Source organism: Kwoniella dendrophila, chromosome 6 (genome assembly GCF_036810415.1).
Source record: "Kwoniella dendrophila CBS 6074 chromosome 6, complete sequence".
Lineage (NCBI taxonomy): Eukaryota > Fungi > Basidiomycota > Tremellomycetes > Tremellales > Cryptococcaceae > Kwoniella > Kwoniella dendrophila.
Genome location: NC_089481.1, coordinates 599,748 through 614,031, shown reverse-complemented (window position 1 = coordinate 614,031; position 14,284 = coordinate 599,748). Strand labels below are relative to the sequence as shown.

Genomic DNA, 14,284 nt, shown 5'->3' with positions numbered 1-14,284 from the left:
TTATTCATATCAGTCAACATGATCATGAAGGTTCATTGGCCATTACATGAAATACTACTGAGCATAAGCTTTGCAGTATGGTAAAGTACTCGTACTGTACGCACTGTATTTGTGATTACCGATTGTACGGATTTAACCGATAGTGCCTGAATAGTGTAACAATATAAATGGGTGAATCTGACGTGATTACTATTTTATCAGAGTATACTGTAGTGTGGGTCTACATTTAAGTCTGATTTTGCTTATTTGATATCTGATTATCTGAGAAGGGTATTAAACACAATTCTTGAGCATAAGATCCCATGTTGAGTTCTCTTCTTGCATCCACAAAGACGATCATATCACGACCTATAACCAGAACCATCATGTCGACTACAACAGTTAATGCAATCAGACAAAAGACTACGATAGCTGTAGCTCAAATTAGATCTAATGATGATCCTATACATAATTTGGAGATATCTAAAAGAGTGATTAAAAAAGCTGCTAAAGCTGGAGCCAAGGTGAGTTCACAACTGATATTTACGGAGTCTGTTGAGGAAGGAGGTAGTTTTACACTAATTTGAATTTCATGTTTTAGGCAATATTCTTACCTGAAGCATCAGATTTCATTAATCAAAATTATGAAGAATCAAGAAAATTATCATTACCTTTAAATCAACATAAATATACAATAGGATTACAAGAATTAGCTAAACAATTAAAGGTGATTATAAGTGTTGGTATACATGAAGGACCTGAAGATGAGAAAGAAAAAAGATTTTATAATACTCATGTTTTAATTGGTGATAATGGGAATATATTAGCTAGTTATAGAAAAGTAAGTTGAATTTGTACCTGAACCACTTGGATCTATTGACACCTTTACTCTGAGGAGTGATCAAAGGGATAATGAAAGTAAATTGATCTAATCTTATCTGATCTGATACGACTTTGAATAGCTCCATTTATACGATGTGGAATTGACTAAACCACCAAATGAAGATGGATCAATACCGCCACCTATGAGAACAGGTGAATCAGATCGTATTCTACCTGGACAGAAAGTTGTTCCGCCCGTAGAAGTTCAAGGTCTGGGTAAATTGGGTTTGGAGATCTGTTACGATATCAGGTGAGGGTCTCAAACCTTGAAAAGAGATATCATGAAACGATTAGGTTTTAAGACTAGAAGTAATGACAGAAGAACAGTCCCATACTCAAATTTGGTATATACGGAAAGCGATTAACTAAGCTGAAGTCAATCGCTTCTTGCAGATTCCCAGAACTATCGATAATTCTTACAAGACTTGGGGCAACAACTCTATTATTCCCTTCCGCATTTATGGTCAAAACAGGAAGGGATCATTGGGGTGAGTTAAATTACGTTCATGAATACATATAGAGTCGTTCTCCCAAGCTCCTTGCTAATTTCTGGGAAATCTTGTCTTACTTGTCTTACTTGTAGCTACTTTATGTGTAGGTTTATCTGTTCTGAATGAACATATATCCGGAGACTAAAGTCAACTAATGACTTTCTTGTTTTGTTAATTTAGCGATCTCAAGCTATTCAATCACAATCATTCGTAATAGCATCAGCACAATACGGAGCACATAATCCAAAAAGAACATCTTGGGGTGAATCAATAGCTTTCGATGCATGGGGAAAACAATTAGGTAGATTAAGATCCGTTGATGATACGCCACCTGGAGAGGATAAAGAAATTGAACAATTGTATGAAGAGGAAGGTGAATTTTTCTTAGCTGAGATTGATGATCAGATTATCAAGTAGGTTTTCTATATGTCCCTTTCATCGGCTTCAAACGCAGTCGAGTTGTCCGTCACTGATGTTGTTCGGGTTTTCCTGTTTTAGGGATATAAGAAATCAAATTCCATTAGCTGTACAGCGAAGAAAAGATATATATGGTGTTGTAGATGAGAATATACAATGAATTTGAGTGTGAAGTAGCTTGGGAAACGTACTCTCGGCATGATAAGATGGGACTCATACCATTATTAATCCAAGAATGAAGGAGATAGATAAAAAGTAGACTGATAGAATCGCAACGCTGAATATGCAATATTGTGTATGTAATACAAAAATGGTACAAAGTGATGTTTATATATATCTATATATGATTATGACTTTCTCTTACAAATGCCTATCTACTGATATCCCGCCCTGATGCGTATACTGAGAAGGTTCAACAGTATCAGCCCACATCAATTTGAGGTATCCTTTTTGGGTCTGCTAAGATCTACCCTTATTCTACATCTACCAAAGCCTTATTAATCATCTTGATTTACCATACGTAGTCTGCAGGAAACTTTCACCTAGAGATCTCACTCTGCCTTTCGATTTCGTCGGTAATTCGTTCTCCACTATACCTCTTCTTGGCCACGGCCACAGTATATAAGCCACACGAGACGTTATAAGACCTAGCGGTATCTATGAATTTCATAAGCGTTAGTCACTCCGCGCAACGTGATCTCTTAATTATATGGTTGATCGATAGAATTTCCCTCTCTTTGTAATATCTCTCATGAAGGAAGCTTATTGATCGATGTGATCAGATTTCAATTAACTTACAGGTCCGTATGTATTAGAATCTCTAGTTTGATATTTTGAATCACCTTCAACCCAACAATGTCCTGGTGGTATACGTATCGGTGTTGGCGGTGAAGGCGGTAGAGGATTTACCTAGTTGTATCGAGGAATATATGAATTTGTATTAATCATTGAAGTTGAAAGATACCAGGTAGAAGCTTTAACTCACTAAATCACCTTCTAAAGCTATTATCCTTTTTGTAGTTAATAATTCTGGATTTTGTGGCGACCTAAGCAAATAAGAAGGATTCGAGATAAGCCCCCCTGCTTTTCCCGAGTAAACAGCATTCCAACTCACCACAAAGTTACTACATCACCACGTCTGAATCTACTTATTGCGACTGACCATCTTTCCAGTAAAACTACATCATGATGTAATGGAGAAGAAGATAAATTGGGATTAAATGTCGGCTATTCAGTTCAAATCGGAAATCATAAATCAGTATTGAAGGTGATATGTGAAATCGAAAAATGCTTGTTTTGTGTAATTCCAAAAAGACTACTTGATTTGACTTACCTGCATACTACCTCCAGTTACACTAGCCAAAGAATATACATGTCTCGTAAAGAATATTCCGACTGGAACCCAAGCTAGTACTCGGCTAACGTCGAGCGCAAGTAATGTCAGCTGAATTGCGTATACGATAGACAGATGAGCTACGTGTATCTTCACGAATTGGTATCTGACAGAATAATTGCATCATCTGTCGAAACTCACAATGCATCTCTGATACCTTTCTGACGGAAGAATGAACCTGCTTTTGACATCTAATGATTTACAAATCTAACTTCTTGTATCTAGAATATACATGAAAACGGTCACTCTTTATACCCTGAGGAAGCCCTTTTTTCTTCTCAACTGGAATTCCTTCTATGAAGAGCAGGCTGAAATACTCGATCTTGCTAATTTCTGCTTATTGCTTTTCTCGTATTGTTGTGGTTATCTATATCATCACTTTATACGTTATATACTCGTAGCTTACATCGAAGGAGGAAGCCTAATAAGCTATAAATCACGTGATCCGGAACATACCGGTAAACCATGCTCTGCCATCGATATCTCGTTAAAAGGTACAAAAAGTTGATTTAGGAGAGAACAAGAGACGCATGCAACCTCTTGCTTTCTCTTGTTCATCATTCTATTCTTTTCTTTCTTGGTCTATTATCAGTACTTTGCCTAAAGGACAAGAGACCCTCTTGGAGATAAGACAAAATGACTACATGTGCTGGATGTGGTGAAAAAGAAGCTTCAAGGCTGGAATGCCCTAATTGTAAAAAGTAAGTTTTAGTGATGGTAGCCTGAAAGAAACGGAAAATATTGGTCGTGTGCTAAATTGCGTAAAACATGAAATAGATTAGGCATTGCTGGTAGTTTCTTCTGCGATCAAGATTGCTTCAAGAAAAGTTGTAAGTATCAGATGATTACCTCAGAACCATTGGTCGAGTATAGCTAATGAACCATTTTTATAGGGGTAAGTCTAGATTAGCTAAAAGACTATACATGTTCTGGTAGGATAAACGCTAGCTAAGATGAAAATAAAATTTGTTTAGGGGACACATAAAGCTATACATAGTATAGTTCAACTTGCTGCTCAGAATGAGGCCAACAGTGAGTAAATTTCTATTTCTACCCTATTCTATATCTAGAAAATATAGCTTATTCGCCGGTTCTTCAACTGTTTTCAATGGGAAACAACAGAAGAATCAACTTTACCTGCAAATATGAGAAACTATAAATTCACTGGACCATTACGTCCTGTATATCCATTATCACCTAAAAGAATAGTTCCTCCTCATATTAGAAGACCAGATTATGCTGATCATCGTAAGTAATTTTATCCAATGACTAAGTTGTTTCCTCACTACTTTTTCAGTCCCGATGAATAAGTCGTACTCATCTTCTTGATGATTTGGTATATAATAGCTCAAGGTGTATCAGCAATTGAATCTACCAGAGAAAAGAGAATAAGAGTACTCAATGCCGAAGAGATAGAAGCTATGAGAGTTGTTTGTAGGGTAAGTCGCCCTCCGAACATGATAAAAACCCTTCTCTAACATTTTCATTGGTATTGACGTATAACGATATTTATAGCTCGGTAGGGAAGTTTTAGATTACACAGCATCTTTCATTAAACCTGGAATAACGACAGATGAATTGGATAAAATTTGTCATCAAGCTTGTGTAGAAAGAAATGCCTATCCAAGTCCGCTGAATTATGCTAGATTCCCTAAAAGTGTTTGTATAAGTGTTAATGAAGTTATCTGTCATGTAAGTTTACTATTACTCCTAAGATAACATGAGATGATATGATGCTGATTCTTTGTATGATCATAGGGTATTCCTGATCAAAGGCCTTTAGGTAAGCCAGGATAGATTTGGTGTCGCCCAGACGCAAGCTAACAGTAAATACAGTGGAAGGAGATATTGTGAATCTTGATGTATCGCTATGTAAGTATTTTCGTACTCTGGTTTGCATAACTGGATGTCAGCTAACGATATATCACAAATAGATCACGGAGGTCAGTCTTAATGTAGAGATTGGACTGAGTTTGACGACTGAATCTCATCTATATTACAGGTTTCCACAGTGATCTCAACGCAACATATCCCGTCGGCAAGATAGACGAAGAATCAGCTGACTTGATAGCGATTACCAAAAAATCAGTCGAGGAGTCTATAGCTATATGTAAACCAGGTGTACCATACAGGGAGATCGGTAACAAGATTGAAGAAATCGTTAGACCAAAAGGATATAGTATTGTAAGGAGGTATACCGGTCATGGTGTACATGAACGTGTAAGTATTCGTTGTAACGAAAAAAATGCGTCGAGGCTGTGGTGGCGTGATCTGGGCGGGGCGTGAGTGGGGAGCAGAATGTGTAATGTACAGACCAAATAACGTAACAACGTCACACTTCCATCCCACTTAGTTCCATTGCGAGCCAAATATCGTACATTATGGAGGATCAAAGATGCCCGGTAAAATGGAAGCTGGTCATGTCTTCACCATCGAACCAATGATCAACCTTGGTACTGCTAATTTAGGTGAGCTTTTCGAACGAAGACGTCCTCTGATACGTAAAGCTGATAATGATGTGCAGATCATTGGAAGGACGATTGGACCGCTGTGACATTGGACGGTAGAAGATCAGCTCAATTTGAGGAGACAATTTTGTAAGCGTTGCAGTGATGGCGTCCTTTGTCGGGAACTCGCAGTCAAGACACGACCTGCTAATCGCATCACTTGTCAACAGAATAACCGAGACAGGATATGAGATTTTGACACGACCACCACCCGCTTCAAGTTCACACAAAAAGAAGAAGAAGAAGTCTAAGTCAAAGGCTAACGGTACAGCTACACCAAAGGAAGGTGAAGAAACACCTGAAGTCGGAACTCCTACCGGTGAAGTCGCCGATGGTGTGAAGGAGTTGGAAGTTAATGGCGCAGCTTAAAACTTTGCTTAAAGAGGTGATTTTACATATCTTATGCTTTGACCTGATTTGCCGTTGTAAGGATCTTGACGATCTGTATTACGTTTATCTAGGCGTTCCATAATCTTATATCTGGTGATCATGCATTAGATACATGATATATCAACCTGGAGTCATATGCACGCAGTATATCATGAATTCTTATGATTAGACATTGAAGTGGTGAAAAGTGGAAAGGAAATGCATTATTCTTCTTCCGGTATGGTTTTTAACTGACGATTGCCAAATATTAGCGAATCAGATTGATGACATTTCAACTGCAAATAACGGAACTCACTTGTAGACCATGTATACCTTCAATATCTTCTTTTAAACATGCGTTAACTAATTTATGTTGTTTTATAGTTGATAAACCTTTAAATTTAGGTGATGATATCAATATAGCGTAAAATGAACCGCAACCACCTAGATAGAACAGGTATATTTGTAAGCATTTTGTATTCCTATTCATCCCATCTTGGATACACTTTGACTTGAATTACAAGATAAAACACATGAGTCTATTCAGAAATATTATTCAACTTACCTGATACATCCTGTACTTCTAATCTTTTACCTGGGAAAGTACTTTTTAGCTTTTCATATATCGCCTGTTCACCTTTATCTAAAGGTGGTTCTGCAGGTGTGGTATACGATCTGATTATTAGGGATAATGATCCTATTACACTAGTAGATGATCTAGGTAATAAGGTTGATGGAACAGCCAATAATGATTTCAAACGAGGTGCGAACATGTTGGATAGAATGTGTTGTCTTCTAATATTTTGGTGTTATCGTTAACCATCTGATAGATTCGGAATACACATACAAGAACAGATACTATCTTCATTTCTACGAAATCAAACAATGTTCAATCGAATAAAACTCTCCCCAGGTGAAGTTTCACATGATGACGTAACATGAACGCTCGAGGTACGGTCTATACGGTCGGTGATCTGTGCGCGCGTCAATACATGATGAGAGAGACAGCGACGAGGACAACAATAAAGAAAGACCTCATTGATTTGTTACTTATATCTTCCATAATTCATATTTAAAGTAATAGACTACATAGACTGTTATATCGTTTGGGAACAGCGTAGCTAGCTGGATAACCTCATCTCGCAGAACCTTCTTGTCCAGTCTCGCATCTTACAAAAGTAACAAAACAACCTGGCTTTGGTCAAAAGTTAATTACGAAGACAAAATCGACTTCATTCTTCAGCTTAGATTGGTTTCTCTAGGATCATGGCTGACGCCAAATTATTCAGTAAGTCTTCTAACTTAAACATCATTGATCAATTTGGTCTTGATCGAATAAGTCTTTCTTCAGTCATTAACATCTAATCTTCTGTGAATAGCGCGGGGCAAAGCCCAAGAACTTCGAGATGAATTAAGAGCTTCAAACGATAAAAGAGATAAAGGATATTTGAGGAAGAAAATAGCTTTGAAAAAGATTGTAGCTAATATGACTATGGGTAATGATAGTGAGTGATATTTCCCTACAGAATACATCATTTCAGATCTCTAGACTTTCTTACAAGATTATGCTGACTATATCTGGTCATTTGCAATTCACAATTTAGTGTCACCGCTATTTCCAGATATAGTACAATGTATGCAAATACAAGTGTTGGAAATTAAGAAAAGTGAGTAGATCTTCTGAATTCACAGCAACGATTCAGCGTGACTGATCACTAGATTCTAGTGGTATATCTATATTTGGTCAATTATGGTAGACTTCGTCCGGAAGAGATAATAAGCGCTATCAATGGTTTCTTATCGGTATGTAATGCACTATTGCCTCTAGAATTTCCTTACTTCATTTGAATTCAGCTAGTTCCTCACAAACAAATGCTATTGATTGCTGATTGTCGCTCACTTGCTCCTATAGGATTGTGCGGATAGGAATCCCTTGATCAGAGGTTTAGCGATTCGGACGATGTCATCTATACCCATTCCTCCCATAGTCAAGGCTCTTGTGGACCCATTAAGACATGCTTTACAGGATCAAGATCCATATGTTAGGAAGACGGCTGCTATAGCGTAAGCCAACCCCTTGACGTTGTTCTACCAACTTAGCTGATAGGGCATTATAGCGTTGCCAAGCTGTACGCTTCTGAGGCTGGTCGAAAAGTTATTGAAAGAGAAGGATTTGTAGGAATGTTGAGGTGAGCTGATTGAGGAAAGAATTACCCCCATAATAGCGTGCTGATGATTTACGCAGAGACTTACTAGCGGACCATAACCCTACGGTGGTTGCAAATTGCGTCGCTGCCCTGGTGGAAATTTCAGAAAGAGGAGATGACATTTTACTGAAGCTGAATGGAAATGTAGCGGGAAAGCTTGTAGCTGCTTTAGGAGAATGTTCAGAGTAAGTAGTCTTCCATTCAAGATCTTTACATCTGCTAACACGGTGCACACACATAGATGGGGGCAGATATATATCCTCGATTCTTTACTATCTTTCGTACCTCAAACCACACTCGAAGCGGAACAACTCGCCGAACGTATATCGGTTAGGTTACAGCACGCCAATAGTGCCGTGGTATTGACCACAATCAAGGTCATCTTGTATCTCATGAATTATATGGAGGACGAAGTATTGATGAGAGTATTAGAGAGGAAGATGGGTCCACCTTTGGGTAAGCTTTCGAACTACTCTATACAGAAGTGAAAGCTTATATGTGATTGTTTGATGTAGTTACCCTCTTATCATCTGGGTCCGAAGTACAGTATGTTGGTCTAAGAAACATCTTACTGATTATCCAGAGAAGACCAGCAATTTTGCAAAATGAAGTTAAAGTATTTTTCTGTAAATACAATGATCCAATCTATGTTAAATTAGCGAAATTAGAAATAATGTATAGATTAACAAGAGAAGAGAATGTTTCTGAAGTTTTAGCAGAATTAAAAGAATATGCATCAGAAGTTGATGTTGATTTTGTTAGAAAAGCTGTAAGATCAATTGGTAGATTAGCAATCAAAATTCAATCTTCATCAGATCAATGTATTCAAACTTTATTGAATTTAATCTCAACAAAAATCTCTTACGTCGTGCAAGAGGCTATTGTTGTTATAAAAGATATTTTCAGAAGATATCCAAATCAATATGAATCAATCATAACTACTCTATGTGAAAATTTGAATGTTTTAGATGAACCTGAAGCTAAATCTGCAATGATTTGGATAGTAGGTCAATATGCTGATAGAATAGAGAATTCAGATGAACTTTTAGATGATTTCGCGTTCACATTCAAAGAAGAACCTGCCGAAGTGAGTGATATGAACCGCTTCTTCATCATATTGCATATCCTTGGGCAAGGCAACGAAAGCTAATTCACCACTTGAATTAGGTTCAATTGGCACTTCTGACGGCTGTTGTCAAACTGTTCATCAGAAGACCTAGTGCAGCTCAAGAATTGTTACCGAAAATATTGAAATTGGCAACAGAGGAAGCTGAAAATCCGGATCTTAGGGACAGAGTGAGTAGCTGTTTATGGCTTGTCATCCTGCATATACTGACGCCTTGTTCTATCAACTCAGGGCTTCATGTATTGGCGTTTACTTACTTCTAACCCAACTGCGGCAAGAGATATCGTCTTATCAGAAAAGCCTATAATATCGACTGAAACTGATAGAATGGACAAGGGTATGCTCGATCAACTGTTACTACAGACAGGAACTTTGGGTAGTATCTACCATAAAAATCCTAATGTAAGTGATCAGTTTCTCACTCAGCTCATGAAATGGATAAGCAATAGGTGCTGAATTGATTGTTATTGGATGTAGACATTCATCAGAACTGCCAAAGCACGTTATTTACCTGATTCACCCGCATTGAACGCTTCTTCCAAGAGACATTTAATCACACCATCTGGATTATCATCTTCATCGATCAGATCTCCACCTTCAGTTCCTGCTAGACCTATAACGTCTATACCGTCAAACAATAATATACAATCACCAATGTCACCTATCAGTAGAAACGATCATGGTGTTTCCGATGACGTCTATGGTCAATTGAGTGATTTAGAATTCGTTAATGGTGGCGGAGCAGGATATCAAACTGATATACCTAAACCTAGAGGAGCCGATGAAGATTTGTTGTTTTAGACACTGTATCAGATGCGTTTAACGAAGACTTCTTGAATGGTTTGTACTGAAAGGGCATGCATGTAATATCTATAAAGCTTCTCTCGAGCTGTACTGATTTGACGACATGTACGTCAATCATTTACGAAGCTTTGCGATCTGTCAAGAGAGTATGCAATCTTGTTCACATACCTGAGCTGGTTTGCTCACTTCTTAGATCAGTACGATAAGTACGTTTTGTTCTTTGATTGAACCTACAAATACTGTACTTGTTGAACAGATTTATCAAAGATGCGTCATGGTGATGAAGAAATAGACATCGGGAACTCGTGAGTGACCACTTTACAACGATCCTCAAGGGCAGATAATCACTAATCTTGCAAATTTTGATCGGTATAGAATCCTGGTTGGTAGCTCCATGACAATGAGCCCCGCAGCATTGCGAAATCATGTCTACTCTCATTGTGCAATGAACTTAAACAAGGGAGAACAATATAAAGAGAAAGCTCCGAATCTGAAAGATAATGAATTGTTGGTAAAGGGAGATAGTTCATTATCTCAAATTGAAAAACTCGGCCAAGATGATAATGGAAAAGAACAGCACGGATCAGTGATGAGAGACGACCTTAATTTACAAAAGGATGATACCCCTGATCATCACATAATAGGACAGTCGCCGGATCAGGTGCAGACCAAAGTAGAAACGATGATAGTGGTGGTAGTCCTGATGTCAACGATAGTAATACTGTAAATGAAGTGAAAAGGAAAAAATATCCAGATGGCGAGTTATGGATTTTATGTAAGTACAGTGTCACCTCATCAATTAATATACAGTACGATGTCTTTGGGAAAAACATGTTTTTGACTAACATGTGAATCTGTACTCGTACGGACTGTTCTTTCGATGATGGCATCATTACGATTATTCTTGATGGGGTATGCTGTCAGTAGAACTGGTGTGATAGGTATCATGAGGTGAGTCAAATCACCAATTTTATCTCTCTAAAGTATCCTTTGTATACATCACCTAATATGTACATATCTTCTTGTTGCTGATAACTTATCGAAAAAAAACGCAAATTATACGAGTAGACTATATAGTAATGTAAATGGATTTTTCGGTCCATTTCAACAAGCATATATGTTTTTAGTATTCAAGCATATAGTCGAATTATTTAGATTACTATTTTGTGAATCTGAAGATTATGAGGTCAAATCAGAAGATTGGGGCATCACGATTTATTTATCTATTGGTTTATTGTTTGGTTGTTTGATCCTAATTGTAATGCTTATGGCTTCTTACATCAAAATTTAAATCGTGGGATCATATAAGGTCGCAACAAGTTATAATTACAGATGATAAGACGGTATATGTTATGAGTATGTATACAGTATACAGTACACTGTATATGTTCATCTATACAATCGCAAAGTTGATACATAGGCTACTTCTTGTCCCCTCTACGAGTACAACTCTCCCCTATGGCAAAAATCTAATGATATTTCACATCAGATGTTACATAAAATTTCTATCGTTGGAAAGAGAGCTCGGCATATTTGAATGCAGTTTGACTACAGTATAAGTAGTACTGTATCTTGTCTCTACAGCATAATGAGGAATTGATTGGCCTCGCGTTAGCTATACCTGAAATCGCAGTGATCATGTAAGGGATACTGTAAGTAAAAAAGTCAGCCCGAGTAACCAGGTAAATTCAATGGATGACCAATAATACCGTCACTTTCCTTGAGTAACGTCAGTCGAGCAATATAACTAGTAAACTCGGTTCACTTGTATCTCTTTCGAGGCCCCGGTCGGGTCTTGCAGTGAGGTGAGTTTCAGCCTTTGGATGTTTTAAGTATACACGAATGATATACATCTAAATCTATAATTATAATTATAATTCTTTATCCCACCAATCACCCCAACTTGATTTCCTATCTAATTTTCCTTGACCTGTAGAAGAATTACTATTACTATTGCTATTACTATTCAATCTCTCATTCCTCCTTTTTTGAATTTCATCTTCATCGATATCATCCTCTTCTTCTTCAGACCAATCATCATTAGGTGTATTATTATCCCAACCTTCAGAATCATCTCTCAATCTTTGTGTTCTATCTTCATCATTTTCTTCTATATTCTTATTACTATTCCTCAATTTCGTCAAAGGAACTTCTGATTCATTGTTTGTTGGGTTCAATTGATCATTTTCATAATAATGATCATTATGTTCATTCTGCGGTGTTTGAATGTATCTATTTGCTTGTGATCTAATCAAAGGAGATGTACCATCTTCATCAAGTATTGGTTTTCCGTTTGAGTCAAGCTCAACTGTACTAGCCATAGACTTTTGGTATTTATGGTAAGAGTATAGAGCGATACCTAAGCAGCGAGTATTGATCAGCGTACAGGTTAAATGGATGAATTTGGCGGAATGAGTGTTGGCTTACCGCATATTGTGATGGCAACACCAACTATATTTAGCCCAGTTAATTGATCTCCAAATACCCAAGCCGATATAGATATTGTTGAGACCTCTTTGAAGATTCCAGCTATTGAAAGTGGTACAACACCAGCTCTTTGGATGATACTACGTAAAGGCATATACAACCGAAATTAGCTTTTTCTTCAGATTCAATATTATAACTAATATTTAGTTGACGGAACTTACAAATATTCACTGGCAACCATAGCGAAAGCTAATGTACCAGGTAAAACAATTACACAAATAGTTTTAATGGTCTGTATACCTTGAAAAAAATCCGTTTGAAAAATTGTGAACCAATTTTCAACTACCATACTAACCAAAGCTAAAGTAATTGCCATTAATGGTGCTAACCAATAAATAGTTGCAAAAGGATTTGATAAACCCATTGATTTCTTATGCATAACTAATTCAGTTAATGCCCATCTCAAACCACCTAATCCAGATGCAGTAAAAACCATAATGATTCCAGGAATCGAAACTGATGTTGTATTAAATACCATACAAAATACACCAAACGATATTAATGTTATAACTGAGATTAATCTTAATGAGTACTTTTCTAATTTAAATGTAAATGCAAATAGCAATACGAATATTAATGTTGAAGATTTACACATTGCTATTTGAGTGAAACAAAACCAAAGGAATAAAAGTCAGCTATATGTCACATCGTGTTCAGAAAAGTCGACTCGAATAGACCTACTGTATAAACTCAACGTTATGGTTTTCAAACTAAGGTTTGACAAACCTATATCACCTCCTGTCGAAGCAGCCGTTGGCAGAATCTTGGTTCTGAATATAATGCAATACGATCAGTCCCTCCTACATTTGACTTATAGATGCAGAGGGATAACTTACATATATTCTTTCCTTGTAGGCCTTTCTTTTGGTCTGAACTTATCTGCGAAAGCATTTCTTATTATCGCTGCTAGACCAAATTGTACTACCATATGACAGCATGTCACAAATAGAGGATAACTAAAACCATAATAATCCGGCGAGAACATCCATTTGTTGTATAGCGACAAAAGAGTTGCGAATGTATACCTGAATGATGGAAGAGTAATAAAGTTCCATCAGTACAATAGCCAGCTATATCTTTTCAAATGATGACGAATAAGCAGATATCAACTTACCAAGATAAAATGAATATACCAGTTATTATAACATTCTTCCACCATAAAGCTTTTTTCATTTCTAAAGTTGCATGTCTATGAATTTCATGTCCAGGCTCAATACCTACTATCCCAACATTATCTTCCATTTCATTCTGACGAGCGTATATTAGACCTTGTTCTTCTTCTTCGCTATTTTCATCGTTTGAATTTCGTCTTTTGTTCTTTATATCTGAATGATCTACATCATCATTATATCTAGGTGGGTAATCTGTATCATTGAGGCTTGAATTATTCTTCCCTTTCAATGAGCTTGAAGAGGAATTGCTTGAAACATTGTACGGGGTTGAAGTTGAATGAGAAGACCGAGAAGGCCCCGCCAAAGAATCGTTTTGATTCATTGATATGACGGGTTATTGAAAGAAGGTGAAAGTTTGCCTTCGTTCTTGAGGTGGTTTACTGAAGCCGTCTTAGTTTTATATCGACATGAGGTAGATTGGATCTTGTCAGAACCTCTGTATACCAATTA

The 14,284-nt window shown here is 37.1% G+C and overlaps 7 protein-coding genes across 7 annotated transcripts; 4 read left to right on the top strand and 3 right to left on the bottom strand.

Annotated features, from left to right (window-relative positions):
* Positions 1-365: 365 nt before the first annotated feature.
* Positions 366-1,929, top strand: L201_004793 (uncharacterized protein; the record flags this gene model as incomplete). Its single annotated transcript, XM_066220531.1, has 7 exons — positions 366-503; positions 581-820; positions 942-1,111; positions 1,255-1,349; positions 1,445-1,455; positions 1,533-1,765; positions 1,851-1,929. 7 exons carry the CDS (start codon positions 366-368, stop codon positions 1,927-1,929), a joined length of 966 nt encoding a protein of 321 aa, XP_066076628.1.
* A 341-nt stretch (positions 1,930-2,270) lies between these two features.
* Positions 2,271-3,353, bottom strand: L201_004792 (uncharacterized protein; the record flags this gene model as incomplete). Its single annotated transcript, XM_066220530.1, has 6 exons — positions 2,271-2,426; positions 2,568-2,678; positions 2,755-2,815; positions 2,884-2,996; positions 3,103-3,187; positions 3,304-3,353. The coding sequence occupies 6 exons, from the start codon at positions 3,351-3,353 to the stop codon at positions 2,271-2,273; spliced, it is 576 nt and encodes a 191-aa protein (XP_066076627.1).
* A 445-nt stretch (positions 3,354-3,798) lies between these two features.
* On the top strand, positions 3,799-6,038 carry L201_004791 (methionine aminopeptidase, type I; the record flags this gene model as incomplete). Its single annotated transcript, XM_066220529.1, has 12 exons — positions 3,799-3,863; positions 3,940-4,024; positions 4,137-4,194; positions 4,285-4,410; positions 4,510-4,601; positions 4,678-4,854; positions 4,921-4,945; positions 4,999-5,034; positions 5,165-5,382; positions 5,516-5,630; positions 5,687-5,759; positions 5,840-6,038. The coding sequence occupies 12 exons, from the start codon at positions 3,799-3,801 to the stop codon at positions 6,036-6,038; spliced, it is 1,269 nt and encodes a 422-aa protein (XP_066076626.1).
* A 224-nt stretch (positions 6,039-6,262) lies between these two features.
* Positions 6,263-6,811, bottom strand: L201_004790 (uncharacterized protein; the record flags this gene model as incomplete). Its single annotated transcript, XM_066220528.1, has 3 exons — positions 6,263-6,289; positions 6,355-6,482; positions 6,604-6,811. 3 exons carry the CDS (start codon positions 6,809-6,811, stop codon positions 6,263-6,265), a joined length of 363 nt encoding a protein of 120 aa, XP_066076625.1.
* A 493-nt stretch (positions 6,812-7,304) lies between these two features.
* On the top strand, positions 7,305-10,172 carry L201_004789 (uncharacterized protein; the record flags this gene model as incomplete). The annotated part of the gene is made up of 12 exons (XM_066220527.1): positions 7,305-7,326; positions 7,418-7,543; positions 7,643-7,705; positions 7,765-7,841; positions 7,951-8,102; positions 8,156-8,227; positions 8,284-8,430; positions 8,487-8,701; positions 8,761-9,332; positions 9,413-9,541; positions 9,603-9,773; positions 9,849-10,172. The coding sequence occupies 12 exons, from the start codon at positions 7,305-7,307 to the stop codon at positions 10,170-10,172; spliced, it is 2,070 nt and encodes a 689-aa protein (XP_066076624.1).
* A 270-nt stretch (positions 10,173-10,442) lies between these two features.
* Positions 10,443-11,466, top strand: L201_004788 (uncharacterized protein; the record flags this gene model as incomplete). Its single annotated transcript, XM_066220526.1, has 4 exons — positions 10,443-10,480; positions 10,551-10,682; positions 10,820-10,950; positions 11,303-11,466. The coding sequence occupies 4 exons, from the start codon at positions 10,443-10,445 to the stop codon at positions 11,464-11,466; spliced, it is 465 nt and encodes a 154-aa protein (XP_066076623.1).
* Positions 11,467-12,046: 580 nt separating this feature from the next.
* Positions 12,047-14,156, bottom strand: L201_004787 (uncharacterized protein; the record flags this gene model as incomplete). The annotated part of the gene is made up of 6 exons (XM_066220525.1): positions 12,047-12,534; positions 12,603-12,742; positions 12,824-13,259; positions 13,344-13,432; positions 13,499-13,687; positions 13,777-14,156. 6 exons carry the CDS (start codon positions 14,154-14,156, stop codon positions 12,047-12,049), a joined length of 1,722 nt encoding a protein of 573 aa, XP_066076622.1.
* Positions 14,157-14,284: the final 128 nt, after the last annotated feature.